The following is a 26458-nucleotide window of genomic DNA, read 5'->3' on the forward strand; positions in this document are numbered from 1 at the left end:
ATATTTCAAACGTTGCTTGTTAGGGGGAGGTAGTTGCAGAAACGTTGGAATGGTTTAGTCTACTTTCTCAATAGTTGAACTTCCTGCCATTATTTGAGCTGAAGCGAGAGAAAATACACTGACTTCGGAATGAAATGTTGCCTATTCACATGGCATACGTTGCCTGACTACAATATTTTTTTATCTTGATACGTTAATAAATACATGCTGTGTTAATTTTGGCATCTTTACCTGCCTACGTACCGTAGATCGCAAGCCCATAATAAGTCAAATTTGTAAATCGCTCTGGATAAGAGCGTCTGCTAAATGATGTAAATGTAAGTCAATAGGGATAACCGGCTAGCTACTAGTACTGTTAGCTAGCCAGATAGAAACAAAGAATTGTTAGCTAGCTACCCACGAAGAATTTACATCTATCTTGCATAATAATAGTTTGAGGTCATTCGTCCCGTGTAGCTCATTTGGTAGAGCATGGCGTTTGCAACGCCAGGGTTGTGGGTTCGATTCCCACGGGGGGCCAGTATAAAAACTTATGCACTCACCACACAACTGTAAGTCGCTCTGGATAAGAGCGTCTGCTAAATGACTAAAATGTAAAAATGTCATTTTTTCCTGTTAAACTATCTGGATAGCTACATTATTATGATTCATATATAGCTAGCTGATAGTTATGAAGTAAAACGGTTGCTTTGTGTATATCTTGTTTCATCTATTGTTGCCATTGTCCTGGCTGGAAGACGGATCAGCGAATGGGGAGGTGAAGCGTGAGGTAATACAGCAGGGGGAGTACAAGCGCTTCTCAAATGTAATGTTTTATGCATTCTTCACACTCTCATCCTCAAAAGAACGTACTCAAGAGAACGTCGTTGGAGAATGCACTCGGAGCATGAGAGTGTAGGGCACGGTAGTATGCATATTGAGAAACACCCATAGTGGTGTATTTCTTGAGGCACTATCTGCACTATTCACAGTTGAAGGTGGCTGGCTTACCTTGTTGGGCAGGGCCGACTGGTGGTGGGGTGCCAGGTCTGGTGGACGAGTTGGAGACAGGTACAGCCTGAGGTACCGTCTGCATGACCATAGAGCCCTGGGGCCGGAGGATCTGCTGACCAGGGGCCGACACTATCTGCAGGATGTTACCTGTACCATCACACAGCCAGGCACACAGGCAACACAGAAACCATTTAACAGATATAACCATTTAGTTTTAATCACTCTCGTTCTGTGGTCCCCAAACTTTTCTGAGCTGAGGTCACTTTGAGTCAAAATGAAGGCTGAGATTTACCTACCGCTCAGATGTAATTTTATTTTTAACATGACTTAAACATAAGCCTATGCAACATTAACCTATTTAAAACAGTTATGTAGCAATGTGAGTTGTAGTAGGCTATACACCCAATACATTATCATTGCATATTGGCTATGCTCAAATTGCCCTGCCAATGTTTTTTTTTTACTGGACTGATGGTCCAGTGTGATGGCATCTGATGGTCAGTCTCAGTGGAGGGAGAGCATCAGTGGGTCCGCCTCTCACCGTCGTACTGTCCCTCAGCTCTCCCCCCTACGCTAAGAGTAAGACTGACCAAAAAGGGGACACCGTCTTCGAGCAGATACCCAAAATCGAGTCACACCACATTATTTCTGCCTCATGCACAAATTCATGTTGTTACTCCTATGACCAGAAAAAGTGAAATATTAAAACATTTACATTTACATACATTTTAGTCATTTAGCAGACGCTCTTATCCAGAGCGACTTACAGTTAGTGAATACATATTTGTTTTTATACTGGCCCCCCGTGGGAATCGAACCCACAACCCTGGCGTTGCAAACGCCATGCTCTATCAACTGAGCTACATCCCTGCCGGCCATTCCCTCCCCTACCCTGGACGACGCTGGGCCAATGTGCGCCGCCCATGAGTCTCCCGGTCGCGGCCGGCTGCGACAGAGCCTGGATTCGAACCAGGATCTCTAGTGGCACAGTTAGCACTGCGATGCAGTGCCTTAGACCACTGCGCCACTCAGGAGACCAAAACACACACAGCCGCTAACAATAACAACGCAAGCCCATCGATACACTTTGCTCCTCATTCATTGAAGCTGCAGTCCTGGTTGCAGCACGAGTGGCTTATAAAAGTGTTGAATAAAAAGTGTTGACAGTGGTGAATAAAAACTTTAACATGAACACAGCTCTTTGCTGTATTCCTTGAGAGTCTCTTTCTAGTCATGGTTTTAAACGTTTTGAAATCACAGTATCAACTTACTTTGACAAGGTGATCTGAGAAATTCGATTGGCTAGTGGCAGGCCTACACGTGCACTTGATTTGCTCTCTGGGCACGCCGAGTAGGCGGAGTTTGTACTTTCAGACACATGAAATGGTTCAAAATGCGAACACTTCACCGGCGCGCAGGGCAACAAACAAGTGCACCTACGTGCACCTACTGCCAACAACGCGAGACAGAAAAATAGGAATACAAAGATTTCTCGTTGGGTTTTTTATATAAATGTTTCGTGATCGACTAGAAATGCCTTCAAGATCGACCAGTTGATCGGCCGTTTGGTGACCACTGCTCTAGTAAGAATGTCTATACATGTAACATTGGTTATCCAACTCTCTGCATTTCTATGAAGCGGATTCTACCAAATACATGGTAGAGTTAAAAGGAGTATCATTTAAAGTAGCATCTTTGTTGTAAGTGATTACAATATAGTGAAGGACATTCTGACAAAAAGGGCAGGGAGAAAAAGAGAAGTTATAGGGAGAGTATGAAATGTTGGGTGTACATTACCGAGTGTACCTTGGAGCTGCAAGGGCTGCCCAGTGGTGAGCTGTCGGAGCTGGCTGGGGGACAGGGTGAACTTGTTGCCCTGGAACTGCAGAGTGACAGGGGTCTCGGGCTGGGAGATCCGGTTCTGGCTGCCTGCTATGGACGCCAGCTGGGCTATCTTCAACACATCTCCTCCACCTTCAGCAGGAGGAAAGAGTACATACACACAGACCTCTAATCAAATAACACCACAGACTAAAAGAGCAGTGCTGTACGACTGCATCACCAAAAATACAAAATAAAGACATATTTCAGTTAGTTGAAGGGTGAGAGACTAGACATGCAATACCAGGGTGGGTTAATGAGTGGGACGAGTGTAGGTAGCTGCCCTCCACAACATGAGAACCATTGCAGTTACTCATCTCTAGCCAACCCTGAGGGGGAAAAGAAACTAAAAACAGTAATCTTCAGGTGAGACAGAGACCCTGTAACAAACATGTATTCAGTTAAAGCAATGGCTTGCACTTAACTGCCTTTTCAACAACAACTACAACACACCTATTACAGGCATGCAAACAGATAATGCACCTTTATCCTCATAAAATTATTGCCAACAAATAGCAGTTTGCTCTTTTAAAGATAAAACTATTCAAAAAAATAAATGTATGTGCTATAATTTGTGTGTTGTGTGTTGAGTTGCGATTGAAAAGGTTTCTGTGTGTGTTCACACTGGGGTAGGGTAGGGAGTGGCCTGAGGTCAGCGGGGTCATTTCCACATGCTTAGCAGTACACAAACTCTCAGGGTCAAAAGAAAACATAACAACAACACAAAAAAAATCTAAGAAGGAAACAACGCTTTGGGATATCTTCCTGCAGCTGGGCTGACAAGAAGCAAAATATTAGTAAAATGGGAGAACCAATATTTAGGTGGGGGAAAATATAGTTTTAAATGGTTAAACCAGTATTGTGTGGTCTGTCATGGCAGCAGACATTGGGTTGTGGACATGCAGGTTTCAGACTGAGGAAGATTGAGGCTGTTTGGGGATGCTGCTGACATGGCTGTAGTTCTCATTTATAAAGTGCTATTTTTCTTCACTCAATGATTCTCTGCAGTAAAATAGGACAATAGAAATGCATTGAAGGGAGGTGAGGGAAGGGGAGGAGGCCACTTACTAGGCAACCGTGCCTGGGCCTGGGATGTTAGAACCAGTCTCTGGGGAACCAGGCTGGACTGGATGGCATGGGTGGGGCCTAGGGCCGGCCTGGGGACCTGGACAATACCAGACAGAGTGGGCTGGGCTGCGCCACACAGAGCCTGACCCAGGGCCACAGGGGGGGCAGCCCCCACCACATGCTGGCCAGCGGCGGAGCTCCCAGAGGATGCTACAGCAGACCCAGTGGTGCCGGTGGCAGGAGAGGTAGTCTGGGCTTTCTGAATAGCGGTCCCAGCCACTGTGAAGTACAAGGGAGTTTGGGATGGGCTAACTGAAACAACGTGTCAGTTAATTCAACAGCACAACTCGAGGGTGGTGGTCCATCAGCAAGTTTAGGTTTATACCCGTCTTGGATTGATAGGATTAGAGTCAAAAGAGGATGTCAATATAATCAAATCTTTGCCTTGGACTTCTCTGTTTTAGGATACATTTGGAGTAGCAAAATGTTGCTTTGGATTTTGTTCTGAAATTATGTTGATGACAGTATCTTTTAGTTACACATGTATAAACCACACAATTTGAAAATGTAATGGTGGTAATGAGACACACACAGGCTATGCATAGTTAGTTTAATTAGCTTCACTGAAACGCAGTTTTTAGTGTCATGACCAACTACAATCACACTTTACAAAACATTACATGGTAACATCATGAGATTATCTGTGTGATACACACTACACAAATACTGTAAACAATTAACTGCAATTATCAAAACGCCTGAAGACAAATGTTTGATTTCCTTCATTAAGTTATTCAACTTGAAAACAGCATGAAACGCGTGTGAACCCCAGTGCATACCAAGGTGTAGCATTGTCTAGGGGTCTATAGTGAGATCTTACCCTGTGTGGTGGTAGTGGTGGTGGTGACAGGGGACTTGCCCCTGGTCTGGGCTGGCTGAGGGGCAGTAGAAGTAATAGTGGCGGTGGTGGTGAGGGGGGTGGTAGTGGTGGCTGGAGGACGCTGCTGACCCACAGTATTGGTCATGGGCACCAGACGGCCCTCTGGCTTGGTACCATACTGCACTGGCTGGAACAACCTGTCAATCAAATCATAGACTCAATAAAGGTCACAGGTCATGCAACACTGCCTAGCGCTACTGATGCAACATGATAGAATAGAATTAGTAAATATGATTTATTTTCCATTTTGTGAGTAACAGAATGGAATCATCCATGTCATGTGTATTAGGGTTTCCATGTGATGTGAAAGGTAGAGCACAGACCTCATTGGTTTGATCTTGCAGGGCTTGGGTCTGGCCGGTGGGTCCGGAGCACTGTGGATCTCCTCAATCAGCTGACGGGTGACTTTGAGTTTGGGTAGAACCTCCTCTGTCTCGTAGCGCGTCAGTCTGTTCTCATTACTGATCAAGTCGAACAGGGACAGGTCTAGGCTCTAGAAAAAGAGACAAAAGGAATACAAGTGTGTTTTGAACCTCCTATGCAGGTGCAGACTAAGTTCTCAGATAAAGTTACATCTAAACCAATCTAATCAATTCCATTCCACAACACTCAGGTGAGCAGTACTAATGAAATAGAATAAACTGGATTAAACCCTCAGGTGTTGAAGCTGTGTGTGATACTGGTATCCTACTAGTCCTACCGTGCGTTGGTCGTCCTGCAGGGCTCCCAGCACCAGGGAAGGGGTGTTGTACTGCAGAGAGGAACACACGTAGGAGCTGCTGGTCTCCCTGATGTTCACCAGGTCTGGGTGGTTACAGATCCTCTGCAGCTGCATCAGCACCTGCAGCACACTCACAAAATGACCAGTCTTCAATGCCTCCTGGGCTCTACGGGCAGACAGAGGACAGAGCACAAGACATTCAGAAAGAGGGCAAGTGAATTTAACATTTGAGCAACCATGCTCTGATTATAACAAAATAATAGGGCTGGGAATTGCCAGGGGCCTCACGATACGATATCATCACAATACTTAGGTGCCGAAATGATATGCATTGCGATTCTCACGATTCTATATGTATAGCGATTCGATACGATTTGATGTTCCAAACATATTGCTCACTATATGTCTGCTGCAGAGACAAGAGAGAGCATGAGAACACAAGTTCTGATCAGTCAGGGAAATAAGAGTGCTGAAAACATGTTGGCTCACTATTTAAAAAGGAGGACGAGCTATAAGATGAAAAATACCAGTTTGACGCAGATACAGCTGACTAGCTCTAGCTAACCCTACCTACAGTAGCAAAAAATATATATATATTTTATTGATAATTGGGTGTCAAATATCAATATAATATCGTCCCAAAATAATATTGCCATATGTAACTATCGATTCCCCCCTCCTATCACTACCAAATAATCATAATGCGTTTCCAGGTATAGAACCTGTGCTCAAATATTCAGTCTATGAGTATAGAACTAAATACTATACTAATTATACAATCAGGTTGGCCATACATTAGGCGGAGGTTATGTGGTGTTTGGAGGCCCAACTCACCCTGGCTGAGTGAGGATATCTTCATACATGCTCTTCTGTCTGCTGGAAAGGCGACACTTGAGGATGTGTTCATACTTCTTAGGAAGCTGCTTCTCCACGTCCCTCTTACAGCGCCTCAGGATGAAGGGTTGGATCATCTGGAGAGAGAGAGGAGAAAGGATGTCAGATCTAATGGTATCTAGGTATGAACAGCTCTGCCCTGGTAAAGGGGAATCATCCTGATGACCAGTGGTACCGATAAACGCCTAAATTGGAATGCAGTGACTGTACAAGTAACATGCTATATATGACGTCAGAGTTCTGGCTCTGCGCTTCACAGCGCTGTATGGACTTTGACTGATAGCCGTTCTGAACTTAAGCATCTTGGTCGCCCGGTCGGTCGCCCGCTCATCCACCCAATCCCTCCCGCTAATTGGGCAACTTTTGCACACTTTTTGTTGTCTGGGTGAGGGAAATGCTGTAAATTAAGAGGACTATGTATTTTGAAAGATGAGACGTTGAGGATTCTAATAAATACTGCTTTGATGTCATACAAGCAAGTAAAACACCTGTCCAAATTTGAGTCCAAATTTGCACTTCACATTTCCATATCATAAAACTCATGTCACATACAGTGCCAACGTTTATGATCACTATGTTGGGTTGTTCTTTACAGAATGAGCCGGTTTGTCTATTGTGAAGAAAATTTGCTGCAGCACACACACCTGAATGCACTCATGACTCCTTTCTATGCGCATCAAAATGATGATCCGTTTCCCTGGATTGCATTGTGAAAGCCTAATACTGTTATATCGTATTTTATAATTTAGCTAGTCATATATTGGCAATAGAACAGGTTTTCAAATTATGCCCACTTGATCCAGATTGCGATTTATAATTGACTGTTTTTGGATTGCGTAAACAACAGTACCGTAATTGTGTGAGGGCGGATGCAGGTTCCAAACAGTGTGCTTGCTCGTTTTCCAAAAAGTGGACCTGCTCTTATGTTCCAAAAAGTGTGCTTGCTCTAGTTCCTCAAAGGCACAGCTAGGAGAGCTAAAAAAAAACATATTGTAGTTGAAGACTCTTCAAGTCCTAAAAGTGCATTGACATTACTTAGGAACTGGGCACCCTTTGGAGAGGTGTGTGATCACTTGGAGACACCAGATAGTCCTCTCACTCAAACCCATGTCATTTTTTTGTCTTATGTTGCACCTACCCCACATTTTCCAGGAATAGTCTTATGTTACTGAATGTATCCAGAGTATTTTCAGATTTTGTTATCAACAATGCGGCAAAAAGTACATTAAATGTAAAATTCACAAAATCAACAGTGTAATTTGGATTTAGTCTTGTGTCAGGTGAACTGTCGCATACTCACCTTTCGTCTAATAATTTCCCCATAATCTCGAAACCTTTCCCTCTCAATTGCTACCATGCTTATGCATATGCTTTTTCTATTTCTTCTGTAAGAAACATTTCAGCCCTATCCATATAGGCCAATTCCCACAGGTATAAAGTTAAGCAAGATACCTTCTTTAATGACCAGAAACACTCATTAGGAATGAAAGAACCTTCAGATACACAATCACTTCCCACCACAAATAAAAGCGCCATCACATTGATGGATATCAGACAACTGACTGTGACAAACTCTCAACACACAAGCATTAGAAAGAAGGGGAGTTTGGTTGTAACCCTACACTTACCCTGTGTAGGCGGATGACCAGTTTGTGGCAGTAGTCCTGGTTCTGGTCTGTGCCTGGCTTGACAGGGAAGTCTGTGTAGGGTCTGGTGATGCCTGGCAGGAGGAAGTGGATCATGGTCCACAGCTCCTTCAGTGTGTTCTGGAGTGGAGTGTTGATCAGGAGGATCCTCTGCTGACTGGAACATAAACCACACCAACACATCATTTGATTTTGTTGTTTCTCTAGCTCGCTAACAATTTTAAATGCATGGAAAACCACATTTAAGAGTTTAACCTTCTAAGCTGTCTAAACTAAACTTTCATTTCATGCTAAGCTGAGACCAAAAAGCCCTCAGCAGACCAGTCTATGTGGGGGTGTAACCATGGTGCTACCCTAAAATAAGAGTTGTTACCTCTTGAGAGCAAAGATTGTTTCCCAGTGTTTCTCTGACATGTTCTTAATGAGCTGCACCTCATCCAGGACCAGGTGCTTCCACCTCCTCCTCAGGAAGTGGCTCTGGTCCTTCAGCAGCAGCTTGTAGGACGTCACACACACATGGAAGCTGTTGGCCTCCGCCCACCACTGGAGACACATCAACAACACCACAAGTTATGGACAGACTGAGAAATAATTTAGAAACGGGTAAACAATTTTAAATAACAGCAGAAGCCAAAAAGGGGTAGAGAAGAACATTTAAATCTTTAAGGCATTCTATTCTTGAGAAGTGTGCGTTATTTATTGTCACATTTGGTGCTGCTGTCCTGCCCAAGTCTCTCTGCTGGAATGGAATTCATCTCATGGGGATGTCTACTGAAAAAGGTCCTGTTGAAACAGATCATTACTAGTTACCCTTCTCTTTGCTCTGCGTTCCCGTCTGTTGCCGAGGTAGAGGAGGATTTTGAGGCCAGGACACCAGCGTTTAAACTCCATCTCCCAGCTCAGGATCTTACACGTCCTCACCACAACCAGATGGGGGCCCCAGATGCCTGAAAAATAAAAATAAAATAAGTCTATATGAATGTTTACATGCATAAAAATACGTACATGTTTACACAAATAAACAAAAGAGAAGCATTGAATAAAGTCTTTCAGCAGTAGATTACCCTCTTGACAGGCCAGATGGGCCAGGTAGGCCACAGTCTGCACAGTCTTGCCCAGCCCTGTCTCGTCTGCTAAGATGCCGTTAAGGTGTTTCTTGTAGAGACTGGCTAGCCAGTCCACTCCGATCTGCTGGTACTCACGCAGTGATCCACGCAGCAGGAAAGGAGCCTGGCTGCGGCCCTAAGACACATAGCAAAGTGTCATAATGATTCCCTGTTTGTACATGTTAACTCAGTAACTGTCCTCTTAAATATATATATTTCATTTATTACACTTTTTTCCCATTCATCTTGCCAAATTCTTCTCATTGACAAACTGGTTAAATGACACCCAACAGTGAATGACTGGGTCAGTGAGACAGTTGTGATGACTCACAGAAGTGGTGGTCCTGGCACTGCCCTTCGGTAGGATGAGTTCTGTGGCGGCTGCCACCTCTGCTATGTCCTTCTTGGGCTTCCCGTCAGCACCAGGGGGGCTGGCCTTCTCAGAACCTCGATACTGGTCCACACTGAGCAGGGAGTCTATCACTACAGCCTCGTGGGGGCTGTCCAGAGAGGACTCCATCTCTGAGAGGGAACAATGACTACATCAGCACCACTGAGGGAACACCACCAGTTTACAAATCCTTTTGCTTTGAAACTAATCATCTTGGCATAACAATGAGCATGAGGCACATAGCTAGACTGGTACACAGAGTTTGAGTATATACAGTACCAGTCAAAAGTTTGGACAACTACTCATTCAAGGGTTTTCCTTTATTTTTACTATTTTCTACATTGTAGAATAATAGTGAAGACATCAAAACTATGAAATAACACATATGGAATCATGTAGTAACCAAAAAAGTGTTTAACAAATCGAAATATATTTTATATTTGAGATTCTTCAAATAGCCACCCTTTGCCTTGATGACAGCTTTGCACACTCTTGGCATTCTCTCAACCAGCTTCATGTGGTAGTCACCTGGAATGCGTTTCAATTAACAGGTGTGCCTTCTTAAAAGTTAATTTGTGGAATTTAATTCCTTAATGCGTTTGAGCCAATCAGTTGTGATGTGACAAGGTAGGTATACAGAAGATAGCCCTATTTGGTAAAAGACCAAGTCCATATTATGGCAAGAACAGCTCAAATAAGCAAAGAGAAATGACAGTCCATCATTACTTTAAGACATGAAGGTCAGTCAATACGGAAAATGTCAAGAACATTGAAGTGCAGTCGCAAAAACCATCAAGCGCTATGATGAAACTGGCTCTCATTAGGACCGCCACAGGAATGGAAAACCCAGAGTTACCTCTGCTGCAGAGGATAAGTTAATTAGAGTTACAAGCCTCAGAAATTGCAGTCCAAATAAATGCTTCAGAGTTCAAGTCACAGACACCTCTCAACATCAACTGTTCAGAGGGGACTGTGTGAATCAGGCCTTCATGGACGAATTGCTGCAAACAAACCACTACTAAAGGACACCAATAAGAAGAAGAGACCTGCTTGGGCCAAGAAACACGAGCAATGGACATTAGACCAGTGGAAATTTGTCCTTTGGTCTGATGAGTCCAAATTTGAGATTTTTGGTTCCAACCGCCGTGTCTTTGTGAGATGCGGTGTGGATGAACAGATGATCTCCACATGTGTAGTTCCCACCGTAAAGCATGGAGAAGGTGTTATGGTTTGTGCTTTGCTGGTGACACTGTCTGTGATTTATTTAGAATTCAAGGCATACTTAACCAGCATGGCTACCACAGCATTCTGCAGCGATAAGCCATCCCATCTGGTTTTGGCTTAGTGGGACTATCATTTGTTTTTCAACAGGACAATGACCCAACATACCTCCAGGCTGTGTAAGGGCTATTTTACCAAGAAGGAGAGTGATGGAGTGCTGCATCAGATGACCTGGCCTCCACAATCACCCGACCTCAACTCAATTGAGACGGTTTGGGATGAGTCGGACGGCAGAGTGAACGAAAAGCAGCCAACAAGTGCTCAGCATATGTGGGAACTCCTTCATGACTGTTGGACAACCATTCCAGGTGAAGCTGGTTGAGAGAATGCCAAGAGTGTGCAAAGCTGTCATCAAAGCAATGGGTGGCTACTTTTTTGGTTACTACATGATTCCAGATGTGTTATTTCATAGTTTAGATGTCTTCATTATTATTCTACAATGTAGAAAATAGTAAAAAATAAATAAAAACCCTTGAATGAGTAGGTGTGTCCAAACATTTAACTGGTACTGTATGTAGAGTTTAGGTGCACCTTCAGTCTCATCCCTGTCCTCCTCATCACTCTGTGGGGAAGGCAGGGGCCAGTCAAAGTTGTCAGCGTAGGCACCAGCATACTGTTTCATCAACGCATCCAGAGGCATCTCAGCTGAGAACGATACAAGACAGAGAGGAAAGGCTCAATATAGACACAAACACTAAGGGGCGCTTTTAAACCCTACATGTTTTTAATGAGTAATGAAAAAAACAAAATAAAGGTAATTGGGAGAAATCGATCACTAGTTATAGTAAGAGAAAACAGTGCATCATGCTGACCATCTTTAGCCAGATCTCCCAACTCTGCCTTCTGATCAGCTGCCACCTCCATGGCCTCCTGTTCCTCTATGGTGCTCTCCTCATCCTGAACTGTAAGAGAGAACACAGCTAGACAAGTTACAACATTGTAAACAACTGTTCAATTTAACAGTGCACCTCAAATGATAAACCAGTAAAAAATCTCTGGAGACATTTTTGCACACATACCTTCTTCCGCCAATGAAGTGCTGGACTTTCGCTTCCTTGTTGACATAATGGGCTCCTGTGAATGAGAAGAATTTTGAATACGTGTCCCTGCAAAAAAAACGGATTATGTGTCTGGACATTCTGGACAACCAGAGTGAGTCTGTGCAGCCACCTACCTCTTTTTCAGCTTTCACTGCGGTCGACTGAGCAGGTTTAACATCTTGTCCTTTGACGCAAAGAATAACCAATATATTCAAAACGACATTATGAAATTTAGATTTATGTAAAACAATTTCAAAAGGCTCTTGAATAAACGCTCACCTTTACTCGTTGCTCTCTGTAGGCTGAGCATTTTCAGTCTCTTCTCATAAATCTCGAAACGCAGTTTAATTTCCACAACCTGAGAGAAACCAAATGGAAAGGAGGGACAGAGTTGATGACACTACAGGTCTAAGGACAACAACGGAACAGTTTCCACATTAAGAGAAACGTACCTGCTCAATGTTGGACCAGAAGAACTCCACCTCTCTGGCGATGGTGCTAGCAATGTGACGGAGCCGCAGTTCTTCCTCTTTCTTGGACCCCTCTTCCATCTTCTTCTGCTCGTCATGGTAACGGGAACAGGTGCGAACCAGCTGGGGAATATGCAATATGCAGTTATGATCAAGTAGTACTGAAACAATGTACAAGTACATAAGAATCACAGACATTACTTCAGTAAGAGTACACTAAGAGAACTCAGCCAGCATACCTTCTTGGCAGCAGCCATCTTCCACCTCCTCTCCTGGGCAAAGTCAGCTGCCATCCACTGCATCTCCTCCAGTAGGTAGTCCCAGTGGGACTTGGGCCGAGAGGACTCCATGAGCTTGGGCAGCCTGCTGGCTGACCACTGGCCTTCTTTCCTCAGCTCAGAGATACGCTGGTGCACCTGGCTCTCCTGGGGGTCAGAGAGAGAGGTCACATTATGAGCAGCCGGAAAACAAAAGCACTTGCAGAGTGATAGGTTTCTCAGAGGTAACTCCTCACCATTTTGGCCTGTTCAGCTTGTTTGTCCTGTGAGCTCCCTTCTGATGACTGCATACCCGAACCCTGACCAAAGCCTCCCATTTTGACTGTGGAGGTGCCGTTGGGCCCGGCCAGTTTGGACTGTGTGTTAGGGTTGATGTTGGACCCAGAGGGGCGGAGGGGGCCAATTGTGTGGGGGGAGGGGAGTGAGTTGGGGGCGTTGAGGGGGGCAGGAGACATGGAGGGGTTGGACAGGGAGTTGGTCATCATTCTTTGGACAGGTTGGTTGGAGTCCGCTCCAGGACGAGTGAGGGTCACAGTCTGATCAAGGGAGGAGAGAGAAAAGACAAACCGTTGATCTACAAACCTATGAACACAACCAAAAACATGGGATGTTTGGAAGTTATCCTCTAGACTCACCGCCTGTCCTGGCTGCAGCATGAGCTGGGGCTGCTGTAGCTGCTGAGGCTGCATCTGGAGGTGAAGACCAGACTGCATCTGCTGCTGGAGCTGGGCCTGGAGCTGTGTGTGGGGGTTGACTGGAGCCATGATGGGGCCAGCCCCCTGCACCTTCACCTGGGCCTGGAGCTGATTGGCTACCTGGGCTGAGCTCTCCACCAGCTGGGGCTGCTGAGAGAGAGCCATGGGCAGGCCAGCCATGGGGAGGGCGCCCTGGGGCAGGCGGCCAGGCAGCTGGGGGGGAGGAGTGTGCAGGCTGGCAGCGTTCTGCACCGGAGGCCCTTTGGACGGGTCATACTGTGGCTGGTTCTGCTTCTGCCCGGGGATCTGGACCGTCTGCGGGTTGGGGGGCATACCGCCTGGAGCACAGTAACCAAGTCATAGGGAACACAAAGGGAAGGAGTGAAGAGAGGGGGAAAGGATAACAACATGTGGCTGTGAGTTAGTGTTGCTCTGTGGTTCCTCGATCCAACTGTTGTCCTGTCATACCAATCCTGCTCTCTCTGAAATAAAGGCCTGTTAAAAAATAAAGACTATACACGCTGCAGATAGAGGGACTGAGCAGTAGTCAGGCCAGAGGGCCACTTGTTCCTCATACGTAAGCCATTCTTTTTCAGTACTGACTGAACGTGATCATCAGATTATGAAAGGATAGTGTTTAGAGCTCCATCTATTATAACAGCTACCCAGAACGTATGAATTGGATGTACTATATGAGTCAACAGTAGTGTAGTTCTTACTGTTGAGGAAGAGTGAAAACAAATAAATTATACAGCACAATGATTACAGAAGAAAAAATCTATGTGATCATCTACATGTCCTTCAAATAAAATACTACGCTTGTTAATGCAAAAATTAAAACATTATCTTTAAAATGTTAAGAGAATGTGATTAAAACAGCTAAACTAATCATGCATAAAACACCTTCAGCAGAGGGACTGAGAAGAAAGGTTTCCAAATCAAATGAAATAGAAAATATAGTAAAATAAAATAAAGCGCATTCACAAAAACACCATATGTTTAGCATGCATGAAGCAATGTAGTTATTTTGTGGAACACAGAACATAGCAAAGCAGAGAAGTGAGCAGGACACACATGGGATCTTGCAGACAGCAGGCCTGGGCTGAGCAGAGCTGTGCACCCTGACTAAGCAGCACCTGTCCTACCCCTCCCTGACCATCACTCACATCATCACCTAGACCACATCAACACCTGGCCCTGACAGACACACCCACACCACGCCAACCTGTGACATATCATGACTGCACCAAACCTCCTCTACCCGGTTCCCCTCCTTCCTACTACAACTGAGGGAAAGAGGCCAAGTCAGAACGATATGCCATGGAAACAGATGGGGGAAACCAACAAAGGATGAGCATGATGGAACAAGAAAAGGAAACAACTGATGCTCTTGATGACTGACAACTGAACATAGGATTGAGATGCATTGTGAATCCATGTTTACAATGCAAGGACAGACAACGGAGAGGGACAGGGGTGCGGGAGACGGATGGATGGATGAGAATGATGACGAGTATAAAAAAGGAGGAACGAAAAAGCAATCATCAAATGAGCAAACATGCCCCACTGGAAAGAGATTTATTTTTTCCAGGGTTCCTCCTTTCTCACTTTCCGTGATCCGCTTCGAAACAGCCAAAGCTCCAACGGCACAGGAAAGTCCGTCCAAACAGAGACGATCGGGAATAACAAAACTTCAGAAAATAAGAAATGGATGGAGACGGATGATCAATCAAAAATAAAAAAGTAAAATCATAAGACATGGCATCATCCCAGTGAGAGGCTACTCCTTTTCTTCAGACTTGTTTAAAAAAAATCTTCTTCCCCATTTTAGCCCTTGATCTAGAGAGAGAGAGCGTGCTGGGAGTGCTAAGCCTGAACTTCCTGAGGCCTGCTGGGGTGTCTGTCCAGCGGATGGATGAAGATCTCTTTGTTGATGCTGCTTGGAGGTTTTCGTTGGAGACGATGGGACGTTGTTGGAATTCAGTTTGTCTCGTAGGATTGAGAACACGTCCAGCAGCATTGAACAGAACACAGAACGGCCTGGTAGTAGCACTCCTACCTTGCGCTGTCGGCATAAGCTGCTGGAGTGGAACGCCAGGTGATCCTAAAGCACCAGGATGCTGGAAAATCATTCCATGGCGACCAACTTCAATCCGGGACCTCTTAGCCTGATCTGGGATTTAAAACACACAATACCCTCATAACGGAAAAAAGACACTCGGCAAACAGCAATGACCTTCTGTACACCATACAGACCACCTCTCCTTCCTTGGGTTAAGACTTCTACACACAGCGCTAGTAGAAGATGCCAAATATCTAAAAGCAGAAGCAATTTAAGGGAAGAAAATAACAAAAAGAAAGAAAAGGGGGCGGAAACAAACCAACAAAAGAGCCACGGGAGTTTGCTGTCCTTGCCCTACCTGCTTGTGCCATTGCCTGTTGCCTCTTAAAGGCATCCATGTCTCCAGTGTTTGTCATGCTGCCAGCTGCTCCCGGGTGCACCTGAGGAGACATATCCAAGGGTTAGTAAGAGCTTGGAGATCTAAAAGGAAACATTTAAGAGAGACAAAGATAATCAGTTCCATCCTCTCTGTGTAGGGGTTGCAGTCATTTGGTGCCCCATCACCCTTCTTCACCTGGAACTGCTGCTGGGTAGAGAATGCTGCTGAAACATTGGGTGGAAGCTGTGTCGCTATGGCAACCGGTGTTCCAGCCTGTCCATCCTTTCCAGTGACAACCTTGACCTGGGAGTGGCACAGAGATTTGAACTAAATTCATATAGCCTAAACATGGGATAAGAGGTAGAGGCATTCTGAATGTATGACTATAAGACATGATAGATCAATCAATGATGTAACAGTACCTCATCATTGATGACCTCAGACTGCTCCTCATCCTCCTCCTCTTCCTCCTCAAGGTCTAGGTCATTCTGCCTCAGGTAAGTGAAAAGCGGGACACAGGGCTTCTTCTTGAAAGCCAAATAGTCCATCATGTTCCCCTGAAGGTGCTGCAGGAAGAACAACTCAATCAGGTAGTCTTTGAAGACCTCCTTCAGACCCTCCATCTTCTTAGTGTGGTGCTCCAGACACTGCTTCCTCAGCTGGGCCACTTCTGGGTTTAAGGGTGCAATCTCCTCCAGCTTTTTGGGTATCTGTTTCTTGATGGACCCCAAGCACATGCCGGTAGGGGTGAGGGGGGGATTGGGGATGCCTTGCGGAGGGTTAATGAGAGAAGGGCTGGAGGGAGGAATGGTGGAAGGCATACTGAAAGACAATGTGGCAGCTGTCCCCACTCCAGCTACCATACCCTGTGAAGTCTTCTCAAATATCATGGGACGCGCCAGCTGCCCCTGGATGATACTGCTGATTTGAGGTGGCAAGTTGGAGGTGGTGATGTGGCCTGGGCTCCCCAGTGTGGGCAGAGCAGTGCCACTGGCCACAGGACTCTGAGGTCCGAGGTGGTGGATGGTGCCTCCAGTCTGTGAGTGGGGCTGGGACAGCCTGCATTCCCGCACAGAGCCTGGCACCCCTGGGGAGGACAGCTGCACCTGCCCAACCGTGGTTGGAGTTAGCTGCGTCAGCCCTGTCCCCTCTTGGTAAACAAAGTGCCCACTTCCAGGCGGGCTGCCAAGACTGATTTGTCTCACAAGCATGCCAGCATCAACAAAGCGTGTTGGGCTCTGTCCACACAAACCCAGTCCTGTTCCAGGTGCCCCTGGTCGCTGGAGGGGGACTGGGCTGTGCTGGGTGGGACTTTGTGGCTGCATGGATTGTGGCAGCGGTGAGGTGACCTGGATATAGGACGGGGCATGCTCAAACCTCCACTGCGGGGCCGTGTGCTGGAAGCCGGGAGAGCCTGGGTTCTGGAGGGGGAGCGGGGTGAGGGTGATCTGTTGGTTGCCTGTCACCATTTGACTGACATTTTGTAAGGTGATGTTCATGTTCTGGCCTGTGACAGGGCTGCGGCTCATTATTATCTGGTAGTTGGGGGACTGGGGGGCTGAAGGGCTGGCTGCAGATGGAAACGTGGTCACAGTTGATTGTGGATGGTTGGCTGTTGCCTGCTGTTGAGTAACTGCCATGGTCTGCTGCTTCTGGTGGTCTTCTGCTTCAGATCCAGTGGTGGACTTGGATCTCTGAAGTTGCCGTTGCACATTCTGTGGTCCACTCCCATGGTGCATTGCGTAACACTGTTACTGTATGGGAAACAATACCTGTAGAGGATAGACATTCTCATCAAATCATGTAACCAATATTGGTGACATTTTATATGCCGTTTTCCTTCTATCAAACATCGACATTCTTTGTAACAATGCCAATCATTCACAATTTTGCACATTACTTTATATGATGCTGAAACATTACATGTTTTATTTTGAAAGACGTCTCACTGATTAGTGAACGGCTTGGCAAAAGGTAGCCAGTTTCATCACACACGCTAGCTAGACATTCACTGTTAAGTGAGAGACGCAGATGAGCATCTTGAGTGGGGCTATAGAGCTAGTTAGCTAACCATTGTTGTTGGCAGAATTTGACAGGCAATGTAGTAATGCTATTGAGCCAACGTTAACTAGGTATTATTAATAGCTAGCTAGTTCGTGTTATGTCGTTAACTAGCTAACACCACCGTCATAACCAGCAGCACTGATTTTCATGGCTAGCCGAAGCATAATAAACCATAACGTTACGGCTGTAACTACATCTTTATAAATTAGCTGTAGCCAGCTAGCTAAATTATGCTAATTGTGCACGGCCTTGTCCTAGCTAGCTCAGATATGATATCGCTATCTAGCATTAGTTTAGTATGATATTAGCTAACTATGCAACTCAACGTTGTCCATGTATGGATGAAATGTGTACGGTGCTTACAATATATTTTTTGGGGAGTCAACTAAATGTCCATATACTTAGCACGCATAAGGCCGAGATGCCGCTCCTTCCCTCCGATAGTAGCGTGCTAGCTAATTTGTTAGCCGTAGGGTAAATAGACATCACCGGATCTAGTTACTTACAGCAAACACAACTCCCGCGGTAGTCTCATCAACCAAAAAGTATTCTTTAAAAACAAAGACAAAAATTATGAAGTGTAAATACTGCTATACGGCAATATTACATTTAATGTTTTGGACATATTTCATTCTGAAACATGGCGATGGTACTTTATTTTTTTCTATCTATTTCCTTGAAGAACCGGAAGCAGTTCCGTTTCAAAGTAAGTGAACGACCCTGGACTCATTCTGATTGACAAGAATGTAAACCAACCCCTCAACATAGAGTAGAGGCGATTTCTAGTACCTCTATGGGCGCATTGCCCTCAAATACAATTTGCTTAGTCTAAGTAACTTCAAATAACCTAGCTATAGCCAATTTATTCTCTCATGCTACTTTATTACATTGATTGTTTATATACTTTATTCCCTAAAACCAACTGGGAAAAATGTATTTGCCCTATAAAGATGAGTCAAACTCAATAATACAAAATATTGTAGTAGCTTTTACCTCTATCTCCACCTACTAATGCCTCACATCAAAACATGCCTCCTCTATACTGTAGATCTGGATTTGGTCAAATGTTCTGCTGAGCAGCTGACAAGTGTAGGCTAGAGGACAACAGAAACATCCCACAAAATGTTATATACATTTTAAATCACTCTTCTCACACAATGTTCTCATATGAAACTGATTTTGGAAGATTGGTTATGGAGAACAAGAACAACATACAGTCAAAACAAATACTCAATATATTTACAAAGACATTTAATATTTAAAAGGTGCCTAGTTTTTCTTTCAGAAAGCTGATATCATTGTCTTTCTGTCACACCCTGGCTCTGGGACTCTATATGTTGAGCCAGGGTGTGTTCATTCTATGTGTTCTGTTTCTATGTTGGGTGTTTCTAGTTCGTCATTTTCTATGTTTGACTGAGTGACTCCCAATCAGAGGCAACGAGTGTCAGCTGTGTGCTGGTTGTCTCTGATTGGGAGCCATATTTAACTGTCTGTGTTTCACTTTGTGTTTGTGGGTTTCTGTTCCGTGTTCGGTCATTGTCACCGTGGACTTCACGAGTCGTGTTTTGTTTTGTTTAGAAACTTTAACTAATTAAAGTCATGTTTGTTTCTCACGCTGCGCCTTGGTCTACTCATTACTACGACGATCGTGACAGAAAAACCCACCATACCAAGACCAAGCAGCGTGTCCAGGAGCAGGCAGCCTGGACGTGGGAGCAGATCTTGGACGGGCAGGGGTCCTGAACCTGGGAGGAAATCCTGGCTGGGATGGATCGCCGGCCATGGAGTGAGACGGTGGAGGCGCGCCGTAGAGAGGAGTTACGGCGTGATCAGGGTCGTCGTCGGACGGTCGTGAGGCAACCCCAGAAATTTTTTAGGGGGGGGCACATGGCATGGACGACGGGGCTGACGGAGGAGAAAAGGGGGCGGATCCAGAAGGCCACCAGGCCAGGGGTACACCGCCCTGTACGTCCTGTGTGGATGCCTCACACAGAGTGTGTGAGGGTAGGCATTCAGCCAGGACGGGTGGTGGCCGCTATTCACTCCAGGCCTCCTATCCGTCTCCACAGCCCGGTTCGGCCTGTCCCTGCTCCACGCACCAAGCCTACGGTGTGCGTCGCCAGCCCGGTCCGGCCTGTCCCTGCTCCACGCACCAAGCCTACGGTGTGCGTCGACAGCCCAGCCCGGCCTGTCCCTGCTCCACGCACCAAGCCTACGGTGTGCGTCGACAGCCCAGCCCGGCCTGTCCCTGCTCCACGCACTAAACCTACGGTGCGCGTCGCCAGCCCGGTCCGGCCTGTTCCTGCCACTCGCACCAAACCTACGGTGCGCGTCGCCAGCCCGACCCGGCCTGTTCCTGCCACTCGCACCAAACCTACGGTGCGCGTCGCCAGCCCAGTCCGGCCAGTTGCTGCTCCACGCACCAAGCCTACGGTGTGCGTCGCCAGCCCAGTCCGCCCTGTCCCTGCTCCACGCACCAAGCCTACGGTGTGCGTCGACAGCCCAGCCCCGCCTGTCCCTGCTCCACGCACCAAGCCTACGGTGTGCGTCGCCAGCCCAGCCCGGCCTGTCCCTGCTCCACGCACCAAGCCTACGGTGTGCGTCGACAGCCCAGCCCCGCCTGTCCCTGCTCCACGCACCAAGCCTACGGTGTGCGTCGCCAGCCCAGCCCGGCCTGTCCCTGCTCCACGCACCAAGCCTACGGTGTGCGTCGACAGCCCAGCCCCGCCTGTCCCTGCTCCACGCACCAAGCCTACGGTGTGCGTCGCCAGCCCAGCCCGGCCTGTCCCTGCTCCACGCACCAAGCCTACGGTGTGCGTCGCCAGCCCAGCCCGGCCTGTCCCTGCTCCACACACCAAGCCTACGGTGTGCGTCGCCAACCCAGTCCGGCCTGTCCCTGCTCCACGCACTAAACCTACGGTGCGCGTCGCCAGCCCGGTCCGGCCTGTTCCTGCCACCCGCACCAAGTCTACGGTGCGCGTCGCCAGCCCGACCCGGCCTGTTCCTGCCACTCGCACCAAACCTACGGTGCGCGTCGCCAGCCCGGTCCGGCCTGTTCCTGCCACTCGCACTAAGCCAGGGGTGCGAGAAGTCAGCCTGGTAAGGCCCGTCCCTCTTCCACCCACCAAGCCAGGGGTGCCAGAACCGCCGCCGAGGAGGTATGCCCGCCCAGCCCTCCCCTGTTTTGTTTAGTTGAGGCGCGGTCGCAGTCCGCGCCTTTAGGGGGGGGGTACTGTCACACCCTGGCTCTGGGACTCTATATGTTGAGCCAGGGTGTGTTCATTCTATGTGTTCTGTTTCTATGTTGGGTGTTTCTAGTTCGTCATTTTCTATGTTTGACTGAGTGACTCCCAATCAGAGGCAACGAGTGTCAGCTGTGTGCTGGTTGTCTCTGATTGGGAGCCATATTTAACTGTCTGTGTTTCACTTTGTGTTTGTGGGTTTCTGTTCCGTGTTCGGTCATTGTCACCATGGACTTCACGAGTCGTGTTTTGTTTTGTTTTGTTTAGAAACTTTAACTAATTAAAGTCATGTTTGTTTCTCACGCTGCGCCTTGGTCTACTCATTACTACGACGATCGTGACACTTTCATAAATAGGTCAATTCAAATGTATAGCCACAGGCAGTCATATAAAACTAAAGATTAAAACCAACCACACACAAACCCAAGAATTATACAAAATCGTACTAAAAATACAAAATCCGGGACAGGTGCTGTACTGAAGTTTAGGCTATTTCAGAAATGTGTCTGCCTCATCCACACACATATACAGTACTGACCATTCACCAATATTAGTGCAAAAATAGACAAAAACATCAGATCAGGTGCTTGCTGAGTAAAATGACTATCTTGCTGGGCACACTGGGAAAGAGTGCCTTCTTGAAGAGTTGACACTCCTTACACAAGATTAAGATCTCTGCAAAACAGTAATGACATTCCTAACAGTTTATGAATAAGTCCATCATAAATGTATTTGTGTTTGTGCTACAGTGGCTTGTCAAAAACGTACATTGCTAAAAGCAGTGAAAAAGACTGTCATTATTTAAAAAAAATAAACTGCTATAAATCCGCAATACTTTCTTACACAACTTTCCAACTCCAACTGTTGAAAATGATGCAGATGTTTGCCTCTAGCTTCAATATAACACCAGCTGGTACCAAAGATACTTTTGAATTCCTTCCTTATTGAGCGCCACCTGCTCTACATCAAACGTTACTTTCAAACATATATTACTCTCAAACAACTATTTAAAGTGAAATCAACTCATTTGAGAATAAAATAATTACTCTATCCAGTGAGGCCTGATAAATCCAGTAGATTAACCGTAGCATACTACTGGCCTGGCAGAACATACTGTAGCCTGACACACAACCACAACACACACTGCTCTCAGAGTGGAGTCAGACAGAACCACCCCCACTCCTCTTCTTCTCCCTTATGTTTGGTGCTAGTCTGTGGGTTGAGAGCAGCTATATCGTCACTGAGCATCTTCTGTTCAAAGTGCTTTTGTGTGTCAACACTCCGAGGAGTGCCATCTTCACTGAGTACAGGGACACCAGAGGGTCTGGAGGTGCTCTAACCAAGCTCGGAGGCTTCAGCTAATATTGTAGCTATAGTCCAAAAGCCTCAAGCTCAATCACACTGTGCAGTCTGAAGAGCAGAGAGGAGGCATCTCTCAATACACTGTTTGCCTGAGACCAACACAATGGGAGAAACACAGAGAGAGAAAGAGTAATTAATACTTTATATCTTCAAAGAGATGTGTGTGCACGTGTGTCCGTGCATGTGTATCTATCTATAAGCTACTTACATTTACTTATGTTGTCGATGTCTGCCTGCTCTGTGATGGTAAGGGTCAGGCCCTCCATGAGCAGAAGGGCTTTGTGGTATCTCTGGATGGGCGCCTGGCCACGGTGAAACATCTCATCTAGCGCTGCTGACTGCACCTGGACACCAGAAACACAAACACTCAGCTATTAACATTGCTCTTTCAATATTATAACCCCATCATAAATACTGCAGTAAAAGTAATATAGTACAATTATATTTACTGTATCTACTATCCATCATATATCCTACACTATGTCCAATGATTCTACTACATAAAACTGAAGACCACTATTAGAAAGACTGAGAGCATATAAAGGACAAGACAGGGACTTACTGTACTGTCCAGTGAGAGAGAGGAGGCCTTACCATGGTCACGGTGTGACTGTAGATGAGTTTCTCTGCATTGATGTTGTTGATGTGGTCCATCAGTCTCTGCTTGTTGAGGAGGAAGCTCTGCAGGCGGGCGTTGAGGGACCGACAGGACATCACACTGCACTTATACAGCTCATTCAGCTTCTTCACCACTACATACAGGATACATTACATGATCATTAACAGGACTATTTGTTTTGCACGTATCAGTTAGAAGAGGAAAATGTGGTCCCATGTCTCACCCTGCTTGACTGTAGATGAGGGAAAGAGTCTGGCTTCTCTGATGTCCTCCATAGCAGTGTGTAATGCAGACTAAATAAATTCTGCAGCCTTCATGTACAGTACCAACTGCTCTGCATAGCTGCGATACACACATCGAAAATACCAATGTTAACAAACACAAACAAATATCTTGAAGTACTAAAAATACATCATAATGCTGTGATTTTTAAATATAGGTCTTAAGTGCTGTATAAGTTAACAGGCCTGAGCAGCAACTTAAAGCTTAGGGAATCAATAACAGAGAGATGCATCCCCTCACCTCCCAGCTTAGAAGACTGATCTGATCAGCCACCAGGCTTTGCTGCAGGAAGGACACATCAGGAGTGTCCTCACTGGTCTCACTCTCAAGTCCAGTACCTTTAGAACTGGCTATCTCCATGACACAGTGGACCAAGGCCAGCAGGTTCCTCAGGCCAGCCTTATGCCACTGCTGTGATGGAGAGACAGAAAGGTTAGCAGAAAGGATAGCATTGTGTCAACAGTTTAGTTTCTGGCAATGTGCAAACTCTGTATGTGTCCAAAATCTATTAACAATAACTCAGTGATGAATACATTGATGTACAGAGACCTAATATAATATGAAGGAGTGTTTATGTGCTTACCCCACCCCCATCAGTGTCTCCTCTTGGAGCTCTGAAGGGTCAAAAGCTACGGCCCTGTCTGGGCTAGCTGCCATGGGGTGGGTTAAGTGCTGGTAGTTAGGTACATCTTTATGGGTTCTTCTGCTGAATGACCAGGATGGGCTGATATTGCTGGGCAATCCCACTCATAGGAGGAAAGATCGAATAATCAAATAAGAAAAAGTTGTTTAATAGCATTGAAAAGCATTTCTCCCTCACTGCACATCCCACTGCATTACAAGAAAGGCATTTCACTATACTTGTGCACGTGACAATAAAACTTGAAACATAGATCATGATACCATACTGAAAAGATTAACGTCTTATCAGACTCACTGATCTAGTATGAGAACCAAATAAGAAACCCTTCTAGTCATCCTACAGTAGTTTTAGAGCCCTATGTACCTGAGAATTCCCTAGTGGTATTTGGTGGGGTCCCAGTGTTTCCTCTGGATGTAGATCCCACAGTGAAGACGACCGAGGTTGGACTGCTTGAGGCTGAGGCTCCTGCAACCCTCAGAGCACCACTAGGGGTAGCTGTAGGAGCACATCAGGGGCAAATGGTGTCAACTAGCTGAACTGGCCATGGACATCGACCATGAACCTCCAATGCAAATGTATGGTTATACACCCAATGACTTGCAGTCAGGAACTATTTCAAAACATTGACTTTTCTTGTCAAGCCTCACCCAGGTTATAGATACAACTTGTCAAGATAGATTAAGACCTTACCTAATCCATGAAAAGAGTTGGCAGTAGCACAATTACATAAAGTCTAACCCCAAGACCAATAACAGGCTTACACAATTAGAAACAAACAATACATTTTTCCAATGCTCAAAATCCAATCCCCTTGGCTTGCTCATAGTGCCCTGGTACCTGTGGTGTCCATGGACCTCTCAGTGTAAAGGCTCTCGTTACTTCCTCCATCAAGCAGCTGAGCTCCAAAAGCAGCCTTCAGCAGCATGTCAGACAGACAACCTGTACTCAGAGACCTGGTGATAGAACACACACACACACACACCACACACACCACACACCCTCAGAGGAGCTCAGCGGACATGTTTAATTATTAATCAGTCATACCTAAAGATAGAGCCTACTATAACATTTATGGGTATGGATATTAGATGACCAGTATCTGCAGAGCTGGTTCCCACCTTTTGAAGGGGCCCTTCCTCGTCCCTGTGGCCCTGCTGATGTGGCTCAATACTGTCCTACTGTACCTTGTGGAGAGGGCTGGTAGGGTCTGGCCCCTCCAGCTGACAGCCTGCGGTGGCTGAGCGCTGCCCCCTCTGTGCCTGATGGGAGAGGGGAGGCTCTAGTCTTCCTACTCCCTGGGGAACCCCTACTACTACTATCAACACAGCACGGGGTGGCCCTGAAACATATTAACAACATCAATGTCCAGAATATATACAACCCCACAGTAGAAGTGACCCACTGAGAGAGAGAAAGAGACAGAGAGAGAGGGAGAGAGGAGAGAGAAGGACAGAGAAAAGATGGAGAGAGATGTACCTGGTTGAGCCATGCAGGCCAGCAGGGTGTATTTTTTGCTCCATGCGCTGGTAGTTGTGGATCTGTGTTGGGACAGGAATGGGCACAGACTGGCTGTAGTTACTCCCACTGAACTATGCAGGCTTGCTGCACAGACAGAGAGGAAAGGGTACACCTCAAACTGGCGCCACACCAAACTGGAAGTCTTCCGACTAGCTTGGAAAGACAGTACCGTGCAGTACCGAAGAGCCCTCACTGCTGCTCGATCATCCTACTTTTCCAAATTAATCGAGGAAAATAAGAACAATCCAAAATTTCTTTTTGATACTGTTGCAAAGCTAACTAAAAAGCAGCATTCCCTAAGAGAGGATGGTTTTCACTTCAGCAGTGATAAATTCATGAACTTCTTTGAGGAAAAGATCATGACCATTAGAAAGCAAATTACGGACTCCTCTTTGAATCTGCGTATTCCTCCAGGGCTTAGCTGTCCTGGATCTGCACAGCTCTGCGAGGGCCTGGGATCGGGAGAGACACTTAAGTGTTTTAGTACTATATCTCTTGACACAATGATGAAAATAATCATGGCCTCTAAACCTTCAAGCTGCATACTGGATCCTATTCCTACTAAACTGCTGAAGGAGCTGCTTCCTGTGCTTGGCCCTCCTATGTTGAACATAATAAACAGCTCTCTATCCACCGGATGTGTACCAAACTCACTAAAAGTGGCAGTGATAAAGCCTCTCTTGAAAAAGCCAAACCTTGACCCGGAAAATATAAAAAACTATCGGCCAATATCGAATCTTCCATTCCTCTCAAAAATTTTAGAAAAAGCTGTTGCGCAGCAACTCACTGCCTTTCTGAAGACAAACAATGTATACGAAATGCTTCAGTCTGGTTTTAGACCCCATCATAGCACTGAGACTGCACTTGTGAAGGTGGTAAATGA

At 46.0% G+C, this 26458-nt stretch overlaps 1 protein-coding gene and 1 pseudogene across 2 annotated transcripts in view; both read right to left on the reverse strand.

The window, feature by feature from the left end:
• Positions 1-18562, reverse strand: part of ep400 (E1A binding protein p400) — a 34042-nt gene extending 15480 nt beyond the window's left edge. The window contains exons 1-24 of the mRNA XM_084177050.1: positions 18416-18562; positions 16268-17617; positions 16041-16148; positions 15825-15906; positions 13345-13742; positions 12946-13245; positions 12671-12856; positions 12414-12554; positions 12241-12319; positions 12096-12145; positions 11941-11995; positions 11734-11823; positions 11453-11566; positions 9581-9771; positions 9208-9385; positions 8954-9090; positions 8517-8686; positions 8126-8300; positions 6438-6574; positions 5583-5769; positions 5206-5375; positions 4823-5019; positions 2800-2967; positions 991-1140 (exon numbers count right to left, since the gene is read on the reverse strand). Coding sequence (XP_084033176.1) covers positions 991-1140; positions 2800-2967; positions 4823-5019; positions 5206-5375; positions 5583-5769; positions 6438-6574; positions 8126-8300; positions 8517-8686; positions 8954-9090; positions 9208-9385; positions 9581-9771; positions 11453-11566; positions 11734-11823; positions 11941-11995; positions 12096-12145; positions 12241-12319; positions 12414-12554; positions 12671-12856; positions 12946-13245; positions 13345-13742; positions 15825-15906; positions 16041-16148; positions 16268-17584 — 4780 coding nt within the window. The 5' untranslated portion in view covers positions 17585-17617; positions 18416-18562. The remainder of the gene's footprint in view (positions 1-990; positions 1141-2799; positions 2968-4822; positions 5020-5205; positions 5376-5582; positions 5770-6437; positions 6575-8125; positions 8301-8516; positions 8687-8953; positions 9091-9207; positions 9386-9580; positions 9772-11452; positions 11567-11733; positions 11824-11940; positions 11996-12095; positions 12146-12240; positions 12320-12413; positions 12555-12670; positions 12857-12945; positions 13246-13344; positions 13743-15824; positions 15907-16040; positions 16149-16267; positions 17618-18415) is intronic.
• A 3957-nt stretch (positions 18563-22519) lies between these two features.
• The window catches only part of LOC311140946 (serine/threonine-protein kinase ULK1-like), a 46853-nt pseudogene continuing 42914 nt past the window's right edge, over positions 22520-26458 (reverse strand). Inside the window, exons 6-15 of the transcript in view lie at positions 25534-25641; positions 25176-25396; positions 24895-25010; positions 24421-24552; positions 24003-24160; positions 23635-23825; positions 23356-23474; positions 23108-23265; positions 22722-22857; positions 22520-22602 (exon numbers count right to left, since the gene is read on the reverse strand). The product of the transcript in view is annotated as a serine/threonine-protein kinase ULK1-like (transcript). The remainder of the gene's footprint in view (positions 22603-22721; positions 22858-23107; positions 23266-23355; positions 23475-23634; positions 23826-24002; positions 24161-24420; positions 24553-24894; positions 25011-25175; positions 25397-25533; positions 25642-26458) is intronic.

Source organism: Coregonus lavaretus (genome assembly GCF_964263955.1).
Source record: "Coregonus lavaretus genome assembly, chromosome: 14".
Lineage (NCBI taxonomy): Eukaryota > Metazoa > Chordata > Actinopteri > Salmoniformes > Salmonidae > Coregonus > Coregonus lavaretus.